This window comes from Cynoglossus semilaevis, chromosome 2 (assembly GCF_000523025.1).
Source record: "Cynoglossus semilaevis isolate Cse_v1.0 chromosome 2, Cse_v1.0, whole genome shotgun sequence".
Lineage (NCBI taxonomy): Eukaryota > Metazoa > Chordata > Actinopteri > Pleuronectiformes > Cynoglossidae > Cynoglossus > Cynoglossus semilaevis.
Window position 1 is genome coordinate 11,247,542 of NC_024308.1, and position 15,846 is coordinate 11,263,387.

Here is a 15,846-nt window from a genome sequence, read left to right on the forward strand (position 1 = left end):
TATATTGAGTCGACAACTTAAGGAAGTTGCTGAGTTTTCGCGCGAAAACTCTGGGGTTTTTTTGTGAACCGGCAGACTTGTTACACAGAACTGAACACGTTTACATACAAAACGGGGCCTGAGTGATAGTTGTTTTTAATTTTAATTTTAATTTATTTTTTAATTTTCCGACCTGAGGAAAGGAAAAAATATGAAGTATTTCTCAAGACTTAGAGTCAGAAGAGTCTACAAGTGGCTTGGAGAACCAACTTTCAACAGGAAGTTAAAAACCTACGAATACGGGTAAGAACCAAGAAAAGAGTGCTCTGTATCCGGCCAAATACAAGTAAATGAACGAGATAGCGATATTAGCTCCATAAGGGTTGTAACAGAAGCATCTTTGAAATGTGACCCAGTCTTTGATAGTGACTTTGTTGAATTTCACTTATTTCTTACGTGGGTAAAAGCAGCTGTGTTTGACAGACCACTCCCCAAACGGTTTTCAGCGACGTTACGTTGGCAACCAAAGTATGAACCATGTAGTGACAAAGTGTGTAACCACATCTACCTTTAAATGGAATGGTCTTTATATTTATAACAACATAAATATTTCAGAAGATGTTTACTCGAGATGCATTTCAACTACGAATGATATACATTCCAACAAACGTCCACCTATGTGTATATGACTTGACATTAACTTTCTATTTGAAATTCATAAAACAGCTATAAATTACAAAGGTCACATCTCATATGTTAATTTTATAATCATGATTAATCTTCTTTTACACATTCTGGGAAACAGGTTCTGGTAAATTGATCAATATCCCTGTTGATATTGTGTACAGGTCTCCCTTACCTTCTATGATAATTTCTCTTTTTACTTTCCTGTTGTTTAAAAACTCAACAGTGTGAAAGGATCCCTGCACTTTTTTTTAAAACGTTCTTTTTAAAAATGACACTTTAAGTATAATAATAATAATAATAATAATAATAAATTTTATTTAAAAAGCGCCTTTCAGGACACTCAAGGACACTTTACATCAAATAATAATCAAATTATTATTATTATTATTATTATTACCTAGAGTCAGTACGTGGACGTCCTGATTATTCCCATTAGCCAGACTTCCTTTTTGCCATGCACTACAATGGACCAATTATATATATATATATATATATATAAGTATTGCTCTTATCAATGATGTGACTTTTTAAATGTTTGTAATCTGATGTCTTAATGTCCTTTTTCTGTATTTGTTTCCCTTGATAGCATTTAATTCAGGAATTTAAATATAACTCGACAACCGTGTCCGTTTCTTATATACCATTTGTGTCAAACTCGAGGCCCACGGGCCAAATGCAACCAGCCAAGTCATTGTAGCCTGTGGGAGCTCATAATGAAGTCCATGCTTCTGAGTTTTTTTTCATGTGATTAACTTTAAAATGATAGACAAAGCAAATGTACAATATTTGTAACTTGAATAAATAATAATCAATTGCAGAAACATTTATCAATAGGAATAGTTATATCTATACAGTCGTCCATTTACAACCAGTATTGTCAGCTGTATTGCTGATGTTTATTTATTTATGTTTGTTTTTTGCTTCGTGTCCATTGCAGATCTTTGGCCATCAACGTGGACGGTCTCCCGAAGACTACGATCATTAACGTAGGTCAACACATCCTCATCGAAGGAGACGATGAAGACCACCCGTATGTGGCCAAGGTCATCAGACTGTTTGCTGATGGTGAGTCTGGGTAAATGTTTGAGCCAACAGGACACAACACTTTTAAAAATCATCAATTAGCTAACTTACTCAGCTAGCTGAAAACACTATCTCCTTCTTTCCATTGAACACAGTGTGAATTAAACTGTTTAAAACTGTTTCCACGTTTGAATAAACAAATGAAGACAGTGTTGGTTAAGTAAGTCTGAATAACAAAGTGACTTGGTGAGGTGTAAAACTGGGGAGGTTGAGAAGAGACAGTGTATTCACAGCTGATTCTGGTCTTCAGTTCTTTTATCAAATAGTTCTTGTTATGACACAACTGATCTGACTGTCTCTGTCTGTCTTTGTCCCTGATGTTAACATTTTCTCCAAACTGATACAAATGATTAAACACAAATGTGTGTGTGTGTGTGTGGCGTTTCAGAGAGCGGGAAGCGGAAGAAGGTGTGTGTTCAGTGGTTTGTTCGTGTGTCTGAAGTTCCTCTAAACAAACTGAAGCAGCTGGGCAGAGAACCCCACCCACAGGAGATCTTCTTCTATCAGGGCCGCAGCTGTGATGACGAGGTCAACGCCGAGTCCATCCTCAGACCAGTGCAGGTGCTGACCACTAGAGTGTGTGTGTGTTCACTTTTCAGACACTTAGTCTATGCCACTAATGTATGACAGAACATTTCAGTTTCTTGTTAACAGACCACACCTTTTGTCAACTATAACATTTAAAAACTTACTCCTTCTTCTGTCTTTTTGTATGAACTTATTCTTTAAATTCTTTAAAGGTGGTTCATGTGGAAGCTGAAGCTAAATTTCCTGTCATCAAAGATGAAGACACTCTGTTTGTGAAGCTGTCCTGGGACTCCAAAACCTTCAAGGTTGTGGACTCCTCATTAGTGGGTCCTGTGTTGTCTACTCCTCCTCTTCCCTGTCCTAAACTCTCCCTGCCCCCTTCACCTCCCTGCTCCCCAACCGCAGCAGCTCCACTGCCTCACCCCTCGTCTCGACGCGCGCTGCCAACGCCAGATCCCCTTATCATGGCCCGTGCTTGTTCAGGAGAAGTGAGACGCAGCAGAGTCTGCATGAGTGCAGGGAAGGTGGGCAGCTTGGAGGCCGAGTCCCTGCACTCGGCCACCAAACTGTCCGCCTCCAAATGTCTGAGTGCCAAAAGGAGGAGTGCTTCAGCAAGAACGCCTGGAGTCCGCAAGAAACTGGAACTTAACAGTAAGCATTTTTGTTTTTTTCAAAATCAAGTTAATTTTGGACAAAAATGTCTGAACCATGACTGTTGTAGCCAGCATTAGCTCTTTGAAGAGTTTTAAGCTCATTTCTCAGGTTTTGCTCTTATCTGGTTTTACCACCAGGTCCAGAGAAGACGACCCAGGGGGACATCCAGGGCCAGCAGCTGGATGAGAAGCTGGATTCAGAAATGATGTTGGCTCAGAGGCTCTCGTCATCTCCTCCACGGATGGAGCCACTGCCCCACTGCCTTACCCCACTTAGATCAGGCCACAGGGCCCTGGCCAGTCCTCTTTCTCACCGCCTCACCCCTCTGAGGAAGAGTCACAGAGTCGTAGATGATGAAGACATTGTCCCCATCAAGCCATCCTCTGTGGTCCTCAGACAGCTCTCAGGCGTGCACAGTCCCCTGTCACCAAGCAGAGAGGACCCCGACAGGTCAGAGTTTGATCCAACCCCGCATTCACAAGAATGGAGAAAACATTACAGTTGTGTAGTCAGTGCGTAAAGAAAGGCAGTCAGTGGCGTCTGATTCCTGGGGTCGAGGCTAAGACTGCTGCAGCTCTCACTTGATCTGAACTGTGAATATTTTTTATTTTAAACCTTTTCCTATCCGAGTTCATAGAACTAAAGTTGGGAAGAAGTTGACAAAGGAAGATAATGACAGATTCAGAGAAAAAAAGTTTCAAAGCACAACTTTCATTACTGAATTTTCCACAAAACAATTGACTTAATTTTGATTAAACGCAAAACACTGTTCCGTTAATAGTGATTATAAACTTTTTGTTGTTTTGAGTTGAAATGTTTTGGTTAAATGTTTGAGCAGAGTGTGATCTGGAGATGAACTGGTTTACCATAAGGTTAAACTGGTTTGATTGTCTGCTCTCAGCCCCCAGCAGGCTGACGTTGTGGAGGCAGATGTACCAAACAGTTCAGTTTTAACACCCAAAAGAAGAAACTCCACGCCCAGGAGAAATTCTACCACCAGAGGGCAGAAGTGAGTCAAAATAGCACCAACGGATTTTTGCCTTCGAACTCTGTCACAAACTGTCTGTCTATCTGTCCGTCCGTCCTCAGAGCTGCCACACCATCACAGAAGAAAGAAGGGAGAACGTCGAGGGAACCGGCTCTGGCTGTTCTGTGAGTGTCTGTCCGAGACTGTCCTTCTCACTTTAGTAAGACTTTACTGGGTGTCTTCTACTCCTGTCTAATATTTAATTTTTTGTTTGTTTACATGGTGACCAACCCCAGAGCTGAGGTGGACAATGAAAACTCCCCAATGCTGCCTGTTGCTGCCACACCAAGAAGTTCCAAAAGAAAATCAGCTCAGTTGGTGTCTTTACGTATCAGGAAGCAACTGTGAGTGTTATTCTGAGAAAACAATGAGAAAGTAAGGTGTTGGACTTGATTGTAATCAGTAGGGCTCTAAGAAACTATCAGTAAACTGATTTAATTCCTTTCCTGATACCGTATCAATCTCCTCCATCAGTGTATTGATTTTTTTTATCACCAATTCCCAGTCAAATATTCCTGGTGTTGGTTCATTTTCTTTTTCTTTTCTTTCTCCTCCAGTGATTCCAAATGTAGATCCCTCTGTTCCAATGTTAGTAACCTGATATTCAGATGGAACAGCAGCAGAGTCTTTACTATGATGACACTTGACTGCAGTTACACTGAGGAAAGAAAGTGAATACTTAGTTGTGCCTATAGTATCGCAATATATTGTATTGTGATACGTATCGTATCGACAGATTCTTGCCCGTACACAGCCATATTGAACAGGGTCATTCACTGAGGAAAAACTTCCTGAAGTGAAGGTCTGGACAACTCCACCCATTATAAAAATAATAATCATCCCAATATTCCAGTGTTTCCCAACCTTTTTTGAGCCGCAGCACATATACTGTATATCATCAGGAAAAATCCCACGGGACACCACAAAACAAAAATCTCACAAAAAGTATATGTAATTAAAAACAATCTTCTAGTTGAAGTTAGTTAAATGACCTTCTTCAACAGCTCTGGTTATTTTTTGTTTCAATAGCCGTCTGCTGCCACCTAGCAGAAGAGGATTTAATTGCTCTGCCTGTCATGCATTGACGAACAAAGGAAAAATATTTGCAGTAAATAATAATAGTTTTGGGGCCAATTAAGTGACTTTGGATACATTTCCATGACACACCTAATGATCTCTCACGGCACACTAGTGTACCACGACACAGAGGTTGGGAACCACCGTTCACCAAACATCATCTGACAGTGTGTTTGTCATTTTTGTGCAGGAATCTTCTAGACTGCCAGCTTTACCTGAACTCAGATGGTGAGGACGAGGACGAGTTTGTTCCTTCAAAGAAGGAGCTCCGGAGCAGCAGTGAGGACGAGGAAGAGGAAGATGAAGAGCTGGATAGTGACGAAGACGTTGTGTCCAAGAAGAGGAGAAATGCTGCAGGATTACGTACTCCTCGCTCCAAACAGAAAAGTGGCAGCTCTGCCAGAACCCCCCGGAAAACACCCAACAAAAGGGTAAGGTTGAGGTTTTTAAAAAATGTTTAGTTAAATTACACGATTTTCAAGGCAGCATTTACGGTTAAAAGTTTGCTGAAATAAAAGCAAGTGGATTTCTGTTTTACAGTTTCACCTCCACTGTAGTCCTTTTCTTTCCCAGATCACACCCAGCACACCAAGGACCCCCCGGCATGCCACTCCCAGTATTCCCAGCAGGTCGCTTCCTGCCCGCCAGCCCTCCAATGCTCTGGAGGAGGCCAGAACCAGGTGAGGAGAATGCTGCGGTCTGCTGTTCATCATCAGATACCAGTGATACTATGGTGCTGTAACTTCCTCTCACCACATCTCCTATTAGACTCCACGTTTCCTCTGTGCCGGAGTCACTCCCCTGCAGAGAGCAGGAGTTCCAGGACATTTACAGCTTTGTGGAGAGCAAGGTCATCGACGGAACTGGAGGGTGAGTCGAGGGTCTGCAGTGGGGCAGTTACTGTAATGTCCAGGGTCCACATAAATAGGGGTGTGTACTGGCAAGAATCTGTCAAGAATACGATGAGTATCACGTCACCATATATTGCAATATTATAGTTACAACAATATATTGAATGTTTTTTTCCACCAATGTAACTGTAGTCAAAGTGTCATCATAGTAAAGACTCTGCTGCTGTTCCATCTGAACATCAGGTTACTAACATTGGAACAGAGGGATCTACATTTGGAATCAATGAACCAACACCAGGAATATTTGACTGAGAATTGGTGATAAAAAAAATCAATACACTGGAAATTAAATATTGCAATATTTAAATAAAACACCATCAGACCAAAATGAGGTCATCCTGCGATACAAGTACTATTTACTGTGTTCATATTTATTTATTTATTTTAACCAGACATCAATAATGATCTGCTCAGATGAGTTGGTTAAAAAGGTTCCTCTGTTTCACTACAGCAGTGCCAAGTTAAAACCTGAACAGCTTTCGTTAAGACCCTGATCCAGATGTTTGTGTTCACTCTGACCTGCTGACAGTGGCTGTTCTCAGTGTTGCCCTCTGTGACTGTCTTCAGGTGTATGTACATCTCAGGCGTTCCAGGAACAGGAAAAACGGCCACGGTGCACGAGGTCATGCGCTGTCTACAGCACGCGGCCGAGGTAGATGAGATTCCGTCGTTCACCTTCATTGAGATCAATGGGATGAAGATGACGGATCCTCATCAGGCCTACGTACAGATCCTGCAGGTGAGTGAGGTGTTCCATAGCTCTGATGTTTAATAATCTTTAAATTTGATTACATTTTCTCAACATCGACACTGATGAATTTTTTTTTCCCTGTAGAAACTGACTGGTCAGAAAGCCACAGCCGACCATGCTGCAGCTCTACTGGAGAAGAGGTTCAGTAACCCCGCGCCCAGGAAGGAGAGCACGGTGCTGCTGGTGGACGAAGTAAGACCAGACCTGACAACAACAGACTTAGTTTGTCCACTCTGTTACATCAGTGTGAGACGGCGTGTTCTCTAAAACCTTCAGTGTTGGGATGTTGGCCCAACTGGGCTGTGTTTGGAGCTCCTTAGCAGGAACATTATCACCACCTCCTCCACCAGGAGCATAAACTGAAGGCTTTACAGTCACTAGTGGAGGCTGGAGCGGAGCATCATGTCAACTTAGCAGTTATCTCCAGATCTCTGATTGGGTTGGGATTGGTTGTGATCTTCTCTTAAACCCAGACGTCAGGTGCCTAGGAAGGGACCTGGCATAGACACTCGTGTGTAAGAGACATTCAGATGTTGAACAAGAATGTGGGAAGAACTTGTTCCACAGACACCAACATTGTTTTCCAGTGTTCCTGTAAAGAAACTCTTTCCAGTTCTTATTTCTTCTCTTCTTTTGTTGGTTCATATATTGACAGTCAATCAGACCAGTTTGACGTAATCAGAGCAGACCAATGGTGATGGACAGTATTTTTGGAAAACAATGTGACTTTTTTTCCCTCTTTTCTCTTTTCTGTTATTGAAGAGAATAATTTCAGTTGATGATGGGATTTCACACAGTTCTGACAGAGAAAAGAATCAGTGGATTTGGTCACAGTTTGACTGGAGATCATTATGTCACAAAATCGTGATATAATTGTATTGTGAACAAAGAAAATAACCCCTAAAACAAGTGGAAGTGAAGGTTGTATTGATGTAAAAGTTTCAGCACGGTCCGTTTGACAAACTGTCCTATTCTGAAGAAAGTTATTTGAAAAAGACAAAGAAACAGATGACGTTTGGAGAAGAAGAGTTCAGACAGACCTCAGTCAGTCATCGTCACTGCAGACGCAACTCTTCTTTAATCTTTAATATTTTCCTGTTGTTGTTACTAACAGTTGGACCTGCTGTGGACACGAAAGCAGAATGTGATGTACAACTTGTTTGACTGGCCCACGCGGCGACACGCTCGCCTGGTGGTGCTCACCATCGCCAACACCATGGACCTGCCGGAGAGGATCATGATCAACAGGGTGGCCAGTCGACTGGTGAGGGGAAACTTCATCTTTTCATTTCTCTGTCAAAAGCACGGACACGTTCAAGTGAAACGTCCATGTTTTATATATTTTTTTCCAATATTAAATATTCCCAACTGGGACGTGAATCCATTCTCTGATCTGGTTTATGTCCCGTTCCAGGGTTTGACCAGGATGTCGTTCCAACCGTACACCTTCAAACAGCTCCAGCAGATCATCATGTCCAGGTTGAACAAAGTGAAGGCCTTCGAGGAGGACGCTCTGCAACTGGTGTCACGAAAGGTACAAGAAAGCCCAGGAGTTTAGTAGTTTGAATTTATTTTTATTTATTTTTGGTCTACAGAACAAGATCATGTTGTGTAATAAATGTACCCCCCACCCCAAACCCCCTTCCTTCCTCTCCTGGCAGGTGGCTGCTCTATCAGGCGACGCTCGCCGCTGTCTGGACATCTGCCGTAGAGCCACAGAGATCTGTGAACACTCTGCAGCTGCACCGTCTACAGCCCGCCTGGTGGGGATGGGTCATGTGATGGAGGCACTCAATGAGATGTTTTCCTCCACCTACGTCACAGCTATCAAGTAGGAAAAGTCTATATCAGGGATGAAATACAGCAATAAAGATAGAAAGAAACAAAGGTGATGTTTGTCTCCAGGTATGCCTCGGTTCAGGAGCAGCTGTTCCTCAGGGCCGTCATCGCAGAGTTCCGTAGGCGGGGGCTGGAGGAGGCCACCTTCCAACAGGTAGTTAATCGTCCTCAAAAAGTAGGCAAAGAAATACAGTCCTAAAAATGTACAGAGCCATGGGAAAAGAGCAAACTTTTTTTTCCCCAACGGCCTCAGGTGTTTGTGCAGCACCAGGCTCTGTGTCGGGTGGAGGGTCTGCAGCCCATCAGTGTGTCGGAGGGTCTGGCTGTGTGTCAGCGTCTGGGAGCCTGCAGACTGCTGCTGCTGGAGTCCAGCCGTCTGGGAGTCCTGCTGCGGGTGCGCCTCAATGTTAGCCAGGACGACGTTCTCTACGCCCTGAAGGCCGAGTGAAGACCTCGATCTTGATCTTGGGCCGTGAGCCAGCCACTGAATTCTTGAGTTTTCTTAACTTGTACTTGATGTTGTCTCATTTTATTGTAAATGACGGATTTCAAATAAAGTTATGTTGTCAATGTAAAATATTTTTTTACAAACTGATTCATAGTTTGGACTGTGCAGTGGTTCTCAAGGGGTGGTACTCGTACCATGGGTGAGGCTTGGTTTTCCTCTAGTGGTACACAGGTGGCATTGCATACAGAAGTGGTGCTAAATCAGCAGTTTCGCAGGCTTGACCCGTACAGTTGGGTCCACTTTGTGGTGGTGTATTAAACCCTGCTGAAGCTCAGCTTCAATGGGGAAACTGGGTATTTTTAAAATGTGGGCTGAACCTCACTGTTCTGCTCATGTCTGTTCATCTGGAGGTCGCCTCATCTTCATCTCTGCCGTCTTTCACTTTAAATATCATATGAAAATCTATTGTATTTAAAACATGGAAAGAAAATGTATTTCATCATCAAACTGAATCTTCGGCTCAGAGTACCCTGTCGGACATTATGTAATGGAGGGTGACGTCACCCAGAGAATTAGTTGGTTAAACTAGTCAACTACTGCAGGTTGACTTCAGCAACCTGAACTTTTCAGTTCCTCAACCAGGAAGAACTGTCCTGAGACCAGTTCGTCTCTGATCCACTGGTGTTCAGGTTCACACGTGCAAAATTACACACACCTGTGAAGTGGAAAAGCTGCAGAGAACTGAGTCTTGAACCATTTCCTTTTTGGATTCCGAGGCTTTCCTGGTAGGTGGGAGAGTCTGGGCAGCAGACATGTTTGTTTTGAGTCATAATTCAGGCTGTTTCCTTGGGTAGCTAGGCCGCAGTCATATGGCAGCAGGAGTTAACCACTGTCATTCCATAAAGTTTGAGGGTGTGTTCTCGCTGTGTGACAGTTTTTTTTTGTCAAAAACTCTCCTCAATTGGGCGTTTAAAGGTCAAAATTAACCCTGTCAAGCCCAAACCATTAAATAATTGACAGAAAATTCCAATTCTTTGAACTTGGAGCCTTTGTTTTTCCCTTTGAACAAACAAAAAAATTCAAATATAATTTTCCATATGAGTTTTAATTGGTGTCACATTTAATAATGACAGTTATTAATAACAATGCTGAAAGATTATTTTTTCCTGAATAAACAAACATCATAAACAAACAAATGCTACCATAATGCAGTAATGACAAATCCACTGAAGGAGTGTATGGATGGATAGATGAATAAAATTAGGAATTAAAGATGGATTTGTTCAACAAATTTATATACATTTTCATACATTTTATACAATTTTAAAAGCACTTCTGTTAAACTGTTTACTTTTCTTTTTAAGAACATACCTAAGTTTGAGTTTGATTAATTTAATTTACACCAAAGCGAGGTGCAATAAATAAATAAAACCTCTGTCTTAAAAAATATAAATAAGCAGTAAGCAATAAAAATCAATAGTTACTTTCCCTGCAAACTCGTTACTTTAATTACTCAATTACCGGACTACAATTACTCCGGACTCCAGTGGGTAACTCTCTTTTTTCTCCTTTTCACAGGTAAACCCCGGGTTTTCAATGGTTACCGTTGGTCCAATTACTTTTGAGCCTTGCAGTCTGCACTTCGGTCCCGTTGTACTTGTTTCATTTCAAATCCAAAGTGGTGGAATGTAGAGCCCAAATCATGAAGATTGTGTCACTGTTCAAATATTTCTAACTTCTAACAAATTCCTAACAGATATGCTGTTACATACAGCATACACAGGATATGCAACATGCTCAGTCTAAACTGTGGGGGTGAGGAAGACTTTTGTGGCGTGTGGTCAGGTGATTGCAGCTTGCTGCAGTTCACTGAAACACAGGAAGGAGAGACAGTGGAAGTGTAAATGACCCATAGCTCATAAAAAGTGTTTGAACAGAACTTGATGAACTCACCTTGACACGCCACCCTCTCCAAGACCTGACAGGAAGAAAACAGATGAAGTCAAACAGAAGGTGGTTACATCAGACCCAAGACTGAAGTCTCTACAGCTGTAACTACAAGCAGCTACTGTAGTCCAGAGTCTCATGGTACTTTATTTCAGTAGGTCAACCATGAACTTTACCATCTGAGACAGACAGACAGACAGACTGTAAGATTAGGTCAAGAATGTTATAGCGAGTACTGAAACACAGTCACAGCAGTGAATTAATGTCCTGAACCCAAACTACTGAAGGTTTTTTGTTTTTTTACTGTTATTTTGTATTTTTATTGTTATTTACATTTAACTTTATACTCCATCAACTTGAAGTAAAAATCTTTTGACAGTTAAAAGCAGGGTTCTGGTCATTAATCATTTCCTGAATTCAAAGAGAATTCTACGGAGCCCCTAAAGGGACATGGAAAAAAAAGAAAAAAAGAAACGTACGTATCTCGTGCGCACGAAAGTATCGCACGTGTGCACGAGAAAGACATTTTGCCACACATACACAGGGTAATACATTAAAATAACAAACAATCATGTACAGTACGTGCGGTTGGGAAATCTAAGATACCGGCATGTCATGTGTGACATATGTACTGTATATATGGTGAACTTTAATTACGAGTAATTTAATTACGAGTAATTACGTTTCATTTTTTCCCCCCATGTCCCTTTAGGGGCTCTGTAGAATTCAGTGTCTGACTTTGGTGTGTATTAAAAAAGTGTTTCTACCCCAGAGCAGGTCATTTGAAAAAGCAGGTAGCGGTGGCATTCCTTCAGGACGATGGCTTGGTTGTTACAAGACTGCACCAAGTGTTCAGCTATCTCATGGTCTTTGGCGATGACTGTCCCCTGGAAAGATGCAAACACAGAGCTACTTCACTGACTGCCTGGCCACTTGATTAGATACACCAGCTCAACTTATGATCATGTTCTGGTGTCTAGTCTCTAGTACACACTGAGCTGAACTCACGTCATCGAGCTCACAGCTAACGGTGCAGGTGTCTCCATACGGCTGAGACAACTGGTACCGGACCGAGTTGTCGTGCTGTCTTGATACATTACAGCTTATAGTTAGACATAGTCCAGGCAAAAGGAACAGAGGCACAGAGAAGAGGACCATTCCTAAAAAGAAAAGAAGAAAATAGAATCAGAAATTTGTTTTAATTAAAAACAATCTATTTTTTACGGCAGGTCTCCTTTGTTTTCAGACAAGCCCCTGCTGGCCGTGGTTTTTGCTTGCGCCATCATAACTTATAACAGTCTGAAAGACTTTTATGTCTTTCGGACTTTTATAAGTTATGATGGCAAAAACCGAAAATGCACTTTTGCACACAGTAAGACAGTAGGTGGCACCTGTGAGTGACACCACTAGGGGCTACCACAGAATATAATCTCTGCTTCCTTTCATCTGAAAGTCCAGATGATGTCATAACTGTCCTGCTGTGGAACGCTTTAAGTCCCCAGTGACCTGAGCACCTGAAACAGCCAAGGAGCTCAGGCCACTGGAACAAAACTCACTGTCAACCAAGAACCTAAGTACTGAAAACCCAACGGAGGCAGTACTACTACACACACATCAGCTGCTCTACTGCACTAAAAGAAGTAGAGGTCAAACCAAGACGGTATCACGAAGTTCTTCAGTCTCTACTGTTCTAAACAGTTCTACTGATTCCACTGACACAGACGTGCATCACAGACATACAACAAACCCAACAAAACGCTGGTTTCCATTGTTGGGTGACAACAATGAAAAGAAAGGCTCCAAGAAAACAGGAGACCAACGGAAAACGACAGAGGGCTGAGGGTGAACCATTGGAGTCTGGGAGTACTTGGGAGACCAGGGAGGTGCTGGTCACAGAGAGGAGTCAGGGTGGGAGCAGTGCCTTCCTTCTGGGTCATACCAGTAATGCTGAATTCATGACCAAGTACAAGCCTCTGTACATGCTAGGCAAAGGAGGGTTTGCTTCAGTCTACGCTGGAAAAAGAAGGGCTGATAATCTTCCAGTGGCAATCAAACGTATACCAAAATTAGACGTGTCCATGCGATCGGTGACAGTCAACGGCACCAGACATAAGATCCCTCTTGAGGTTCTCCTGATGCAAAAAGCTGGAGGAGAACCAGAGCTGGTGGGTCGAGCCACAGCCGTGTCCATACTGGACTGGTATGACCTGGAGCAGCACATTGTTCTGGTCATGGAGAGACCGGTGCCATGCACAGACCTTTTAGAGTTCATCGACGTCAATGGTCCGCTGGAAGAGGACGAAGCCAAGGTCATCATGAGGCAGCTGGTGGACGCATCCATCCAGATGCACTCAGCAGGAGTCTTCCACAGAGACATCAAATCTGAGAACGTTCTCATTGAGAAATGCTCGGACGCTCCAAGAGTCCGGATCATCGATTTTGGATGTGCTTGTATTCTGAACAAGAGAAACAAGTGCTTTCGCTCCTTCTCTGGAACGTCTGCGTATGTTCCACCAGAGTTCTACGTACGTGGGACCTACAGAGCTGGACCCACCACAGTCTGGCAGTTGGCTGCTCTGCTGTATGAAATGCTGGATGGATACCTTCACTTCACCACCAAGGGGTTTCTGTGCAATGAGTTCAACATCAGCAGCGATCTGTCCCAGGACTGCCAGGACTTTCTCAACATGTGTTTGGCTCTGAAGCTAAAGGACCGCGCAACTCTGGAGCAAATGCAGCAGCACCCGTGGCTCAGGAGCACAGACTCTCTTCCTGTCACCCCCCCCCAGGACCCAGGCACCTCCTGCCAACACCCGACGGACCATGTTTCCACTGTGGACAACCGTGTCCCTGTAGTTGTTGTGACTCATTATGATTCCTTGTAACTGTAATTAAATGTGATGTAACAATAATGGTTTGATTGCCTGTTGACTGCCTGTTTTTACTTTGACACAGAAAGGCACAGAAACCAAGGGTTATGTGAAAAAGTCATTTAACGAAACCAGAAATTAAACACAAGGTCCGCAGCATGGACACTGTACTCCGTTCAGCTGATTAGTTTAAAAAGATCATGTTATTACACCAAGGATTATAAGCCCGTAATTGGCCTTTTGTCAGCAAAAGACGCCCTGTACAGTTGAACATGAGCACAGACATGACAGCACTGACTCCAGCTGGTCCACAAAGACCTACTGCAGTCTCTGCAGACCTGCCTGAACCAAAACTGGAACTCTCCACTATTTTGCCAATGCAGGTAAATCGTTTCTGATTTCCATGCGTTACAGTCAAAGGAGCCAAAAAATCCACTAGTGGTACATGTGCCATAGTTTGAGAACCCTAATCTACTGTATGTTCCCTGTATGTGGACTTGACACAGTGGATTTAAAGTCTGGTACTGTCCTCTCCAACACCAGGTCAGTGTTGTCTTAAAACTTATCTGGTTATAAGTTCCCTTAAACAGCCATGGAACATTAGCCAATCAGCAAGAACCACCAGCGTTTGATCACATTTGCAGCCTGGTGATATCAACATGTCCTTATTTAGACCAGTGGTTCCCAAACTGTCTACAACTCCACCCTCTGTAGATGGGGCTATTGTCAAGCTGCCTATTTTAGTACATTCAGGACAGCTTCTTGCCCCCAACGGACCTGCCCCCTACATTGGGAACCACCATTTTACATCTTGTGGCATCATTACAGCGCCTCACAGTGGACATACTGTGGACATACGACCGTACCGTCGTGTCACCATCTTCGTAAAGGTTCCCCGAACTTCGGGGACCAGGAAGTGGGGACCCTGCAGTCCCACTGGCAGTGAAACCTTCCTCCTCGTCTATTGGTTCCTCATTGTTTTACTAATGAACTCACTACTTCCTTTAGTCTTCACATCCTGGAACTCCAGGAATCGTTCTCATTTCCATAATCCACACTGGCTGCTGTGTCAATGTAAACAGACCTCCGTGTCCAGCCCACCAGTTTCATCTCTTCCATCTAGTGGTCTGGGTCCAACCCTCTCAGTCTCTTTAATATTTTACTTTACAAATAAGAAGACACAAAATGAACGTGTTCATCCAGAATAGATGGACTCCATGGAGAGGACTGGAACTTCATTCACCCTGGATGGCAGAGGGAAGATTCCGGAATCATTGCAGCAAGTGAAGCATTAAAGGAAAGAAGTCTTTGAAGTCCTTGAAGTGTAGTTCCTATGTTTTTTGCTCTGCGAGTCAGTTGTGATGATGTCTGTCCACATCATCATCACCACTCGAGATGTTTAAACTCTCTATTGATGACAATGACTTTCCATCAAAACACAGAACTTATTATGGCTTATTAGGGGTTTTTCTTTACAATAGATTTGTAAAGATATATTTTACAAGAGATGTTGGAACGATGTTTTTTTCTCATAATTGTGACTTTTTATCTTATAATTCTACATTTTTCCCCCATCATTTTCACTTTTTATTTCTTAATTTTGACTTTTTACTTCAACATCTACAGACTATAATGTGAGCAAAGCAACCCGACAAGCTGGAATCAGCCAGCAGTGTGGGCGGGGGTGTCAAAGTTTCAGCTGCATGACATTCACGGCAGCAGTAAATCGACCTGTTCAGCAGCCACGTACGACCAACTGTTATAAAATTGCATCATGTCTGTGCAGGAATCCCCCGGTCCCTGTGTGGACCTTACATCATCTCTGTCTGTGTGTGTGTGCGTCTGTGTGTATGCTCGGCTGAATAAACGACAGAACTGGCTCCAGTTGCCGTTTTAAGATTGCCGGTATCCAAAGGACACATTTAATAGTAATACTCCGTGAAGCCCCTCACACCCCAGGCATGCCAGCGTCCGCTCTCCACCAAGTCCAAAGATCATATCAAGCAATGAATATAATCCTACGTTAAGTTTCTTCTTCACCAACC

General features: G+C 42.9%; 2 protein-coding genes across 2 annotated transcripts; both read left to right on the forward strand.

Moving 5' to 3' along the window:
- The first annotated feature begins 18 nt into the window (after positions 1–18).
- orc1 (origin recognition complex, subunit 1) lies at positions 19–9,113 on the forward strand. The gene is made up of 18 exons (XM_008338006.3): positions 19–282; positions 1,604–1,731; positions 2,138–2,310; positions 2,490–2,928; positions 3,069–3,381; positions 3,833–3,940; positions 4,021–4,083; positions 4,195–4,302; positions 5,226–5,466; positions 5,609–5,715; positions 5,804–5,905; positions 6,514–6,685; positions 6,782–6,889; positions 7,812–7,961; positions 8,112–8,231; positions 8,359–8,528; positions 8,603–8,690; positions 8,790–9,113. Exons 1-18 carry the CDS (start codon positions 191–193, stop codon positions 8,982–8,984), a joined length of 2,877 nt encoding a protein of 958 aa, XP_008336228.1. The 5' UTR covers positions 19–190; the 3' UTR covers positions 8,985–9,113.
- Positions 9,114–12,099: 2,986 nt separating this feature from the next.
- On the forward strand, positions 12,100–14,650 carry LOC103399250 (serine/threonine-protein kinase pim-1-like). Its single transcript, XM_008337968.3, has one exon. It carries the CDS (start codon positions 12,716–12,718, stop codon positions 13,814–13,816), a length of 1,101 nt encoding a protein of 366 aa, XP_008336190.1. The 5' UTR covers positions 12,100–12,715; the 3' UTR covers positions 13,817–14,650.
- The last annotated feature ends 1,196 nt before the right edge of the window (positions 14,651–15,846 follow it).

What these genes read in the sequence shown, in the direction of transcription:
- orc1 (XM_008338006.3), top strand. Translation starts at nt 191, where the DNA reads ATGAAGTATTTCTCAAGACTTAGAGTCAGAAGAGTCTACAAGTGGCTT. An exon ending in TTACGTATCAGGAAGCAACT is followed by an intron (nt 4,303 to 5,225) that starts GTGAGTGTTATT and finishes ATTTTTGTGCAG; the next exon opens with GAATCTTCTAGACTGCCAGC. An exon ending in CTGGAGGAGGCCAGAACCAG is followed by an intron (nt 5,716 to 5,803) that starts GTGAGGAGAATG and finishes ATCTCCTATTAG; the next exon opens with ACTCCACGTTTCCTCTGTGC.
- LOC103399250 (XM_008337968.3), top strand. Translation starts at nt 12,716, where the DNA reads ATGAAAAGAAAGGCTCCAAGAAAACAGGAGACCAACGGAAAACGACAG.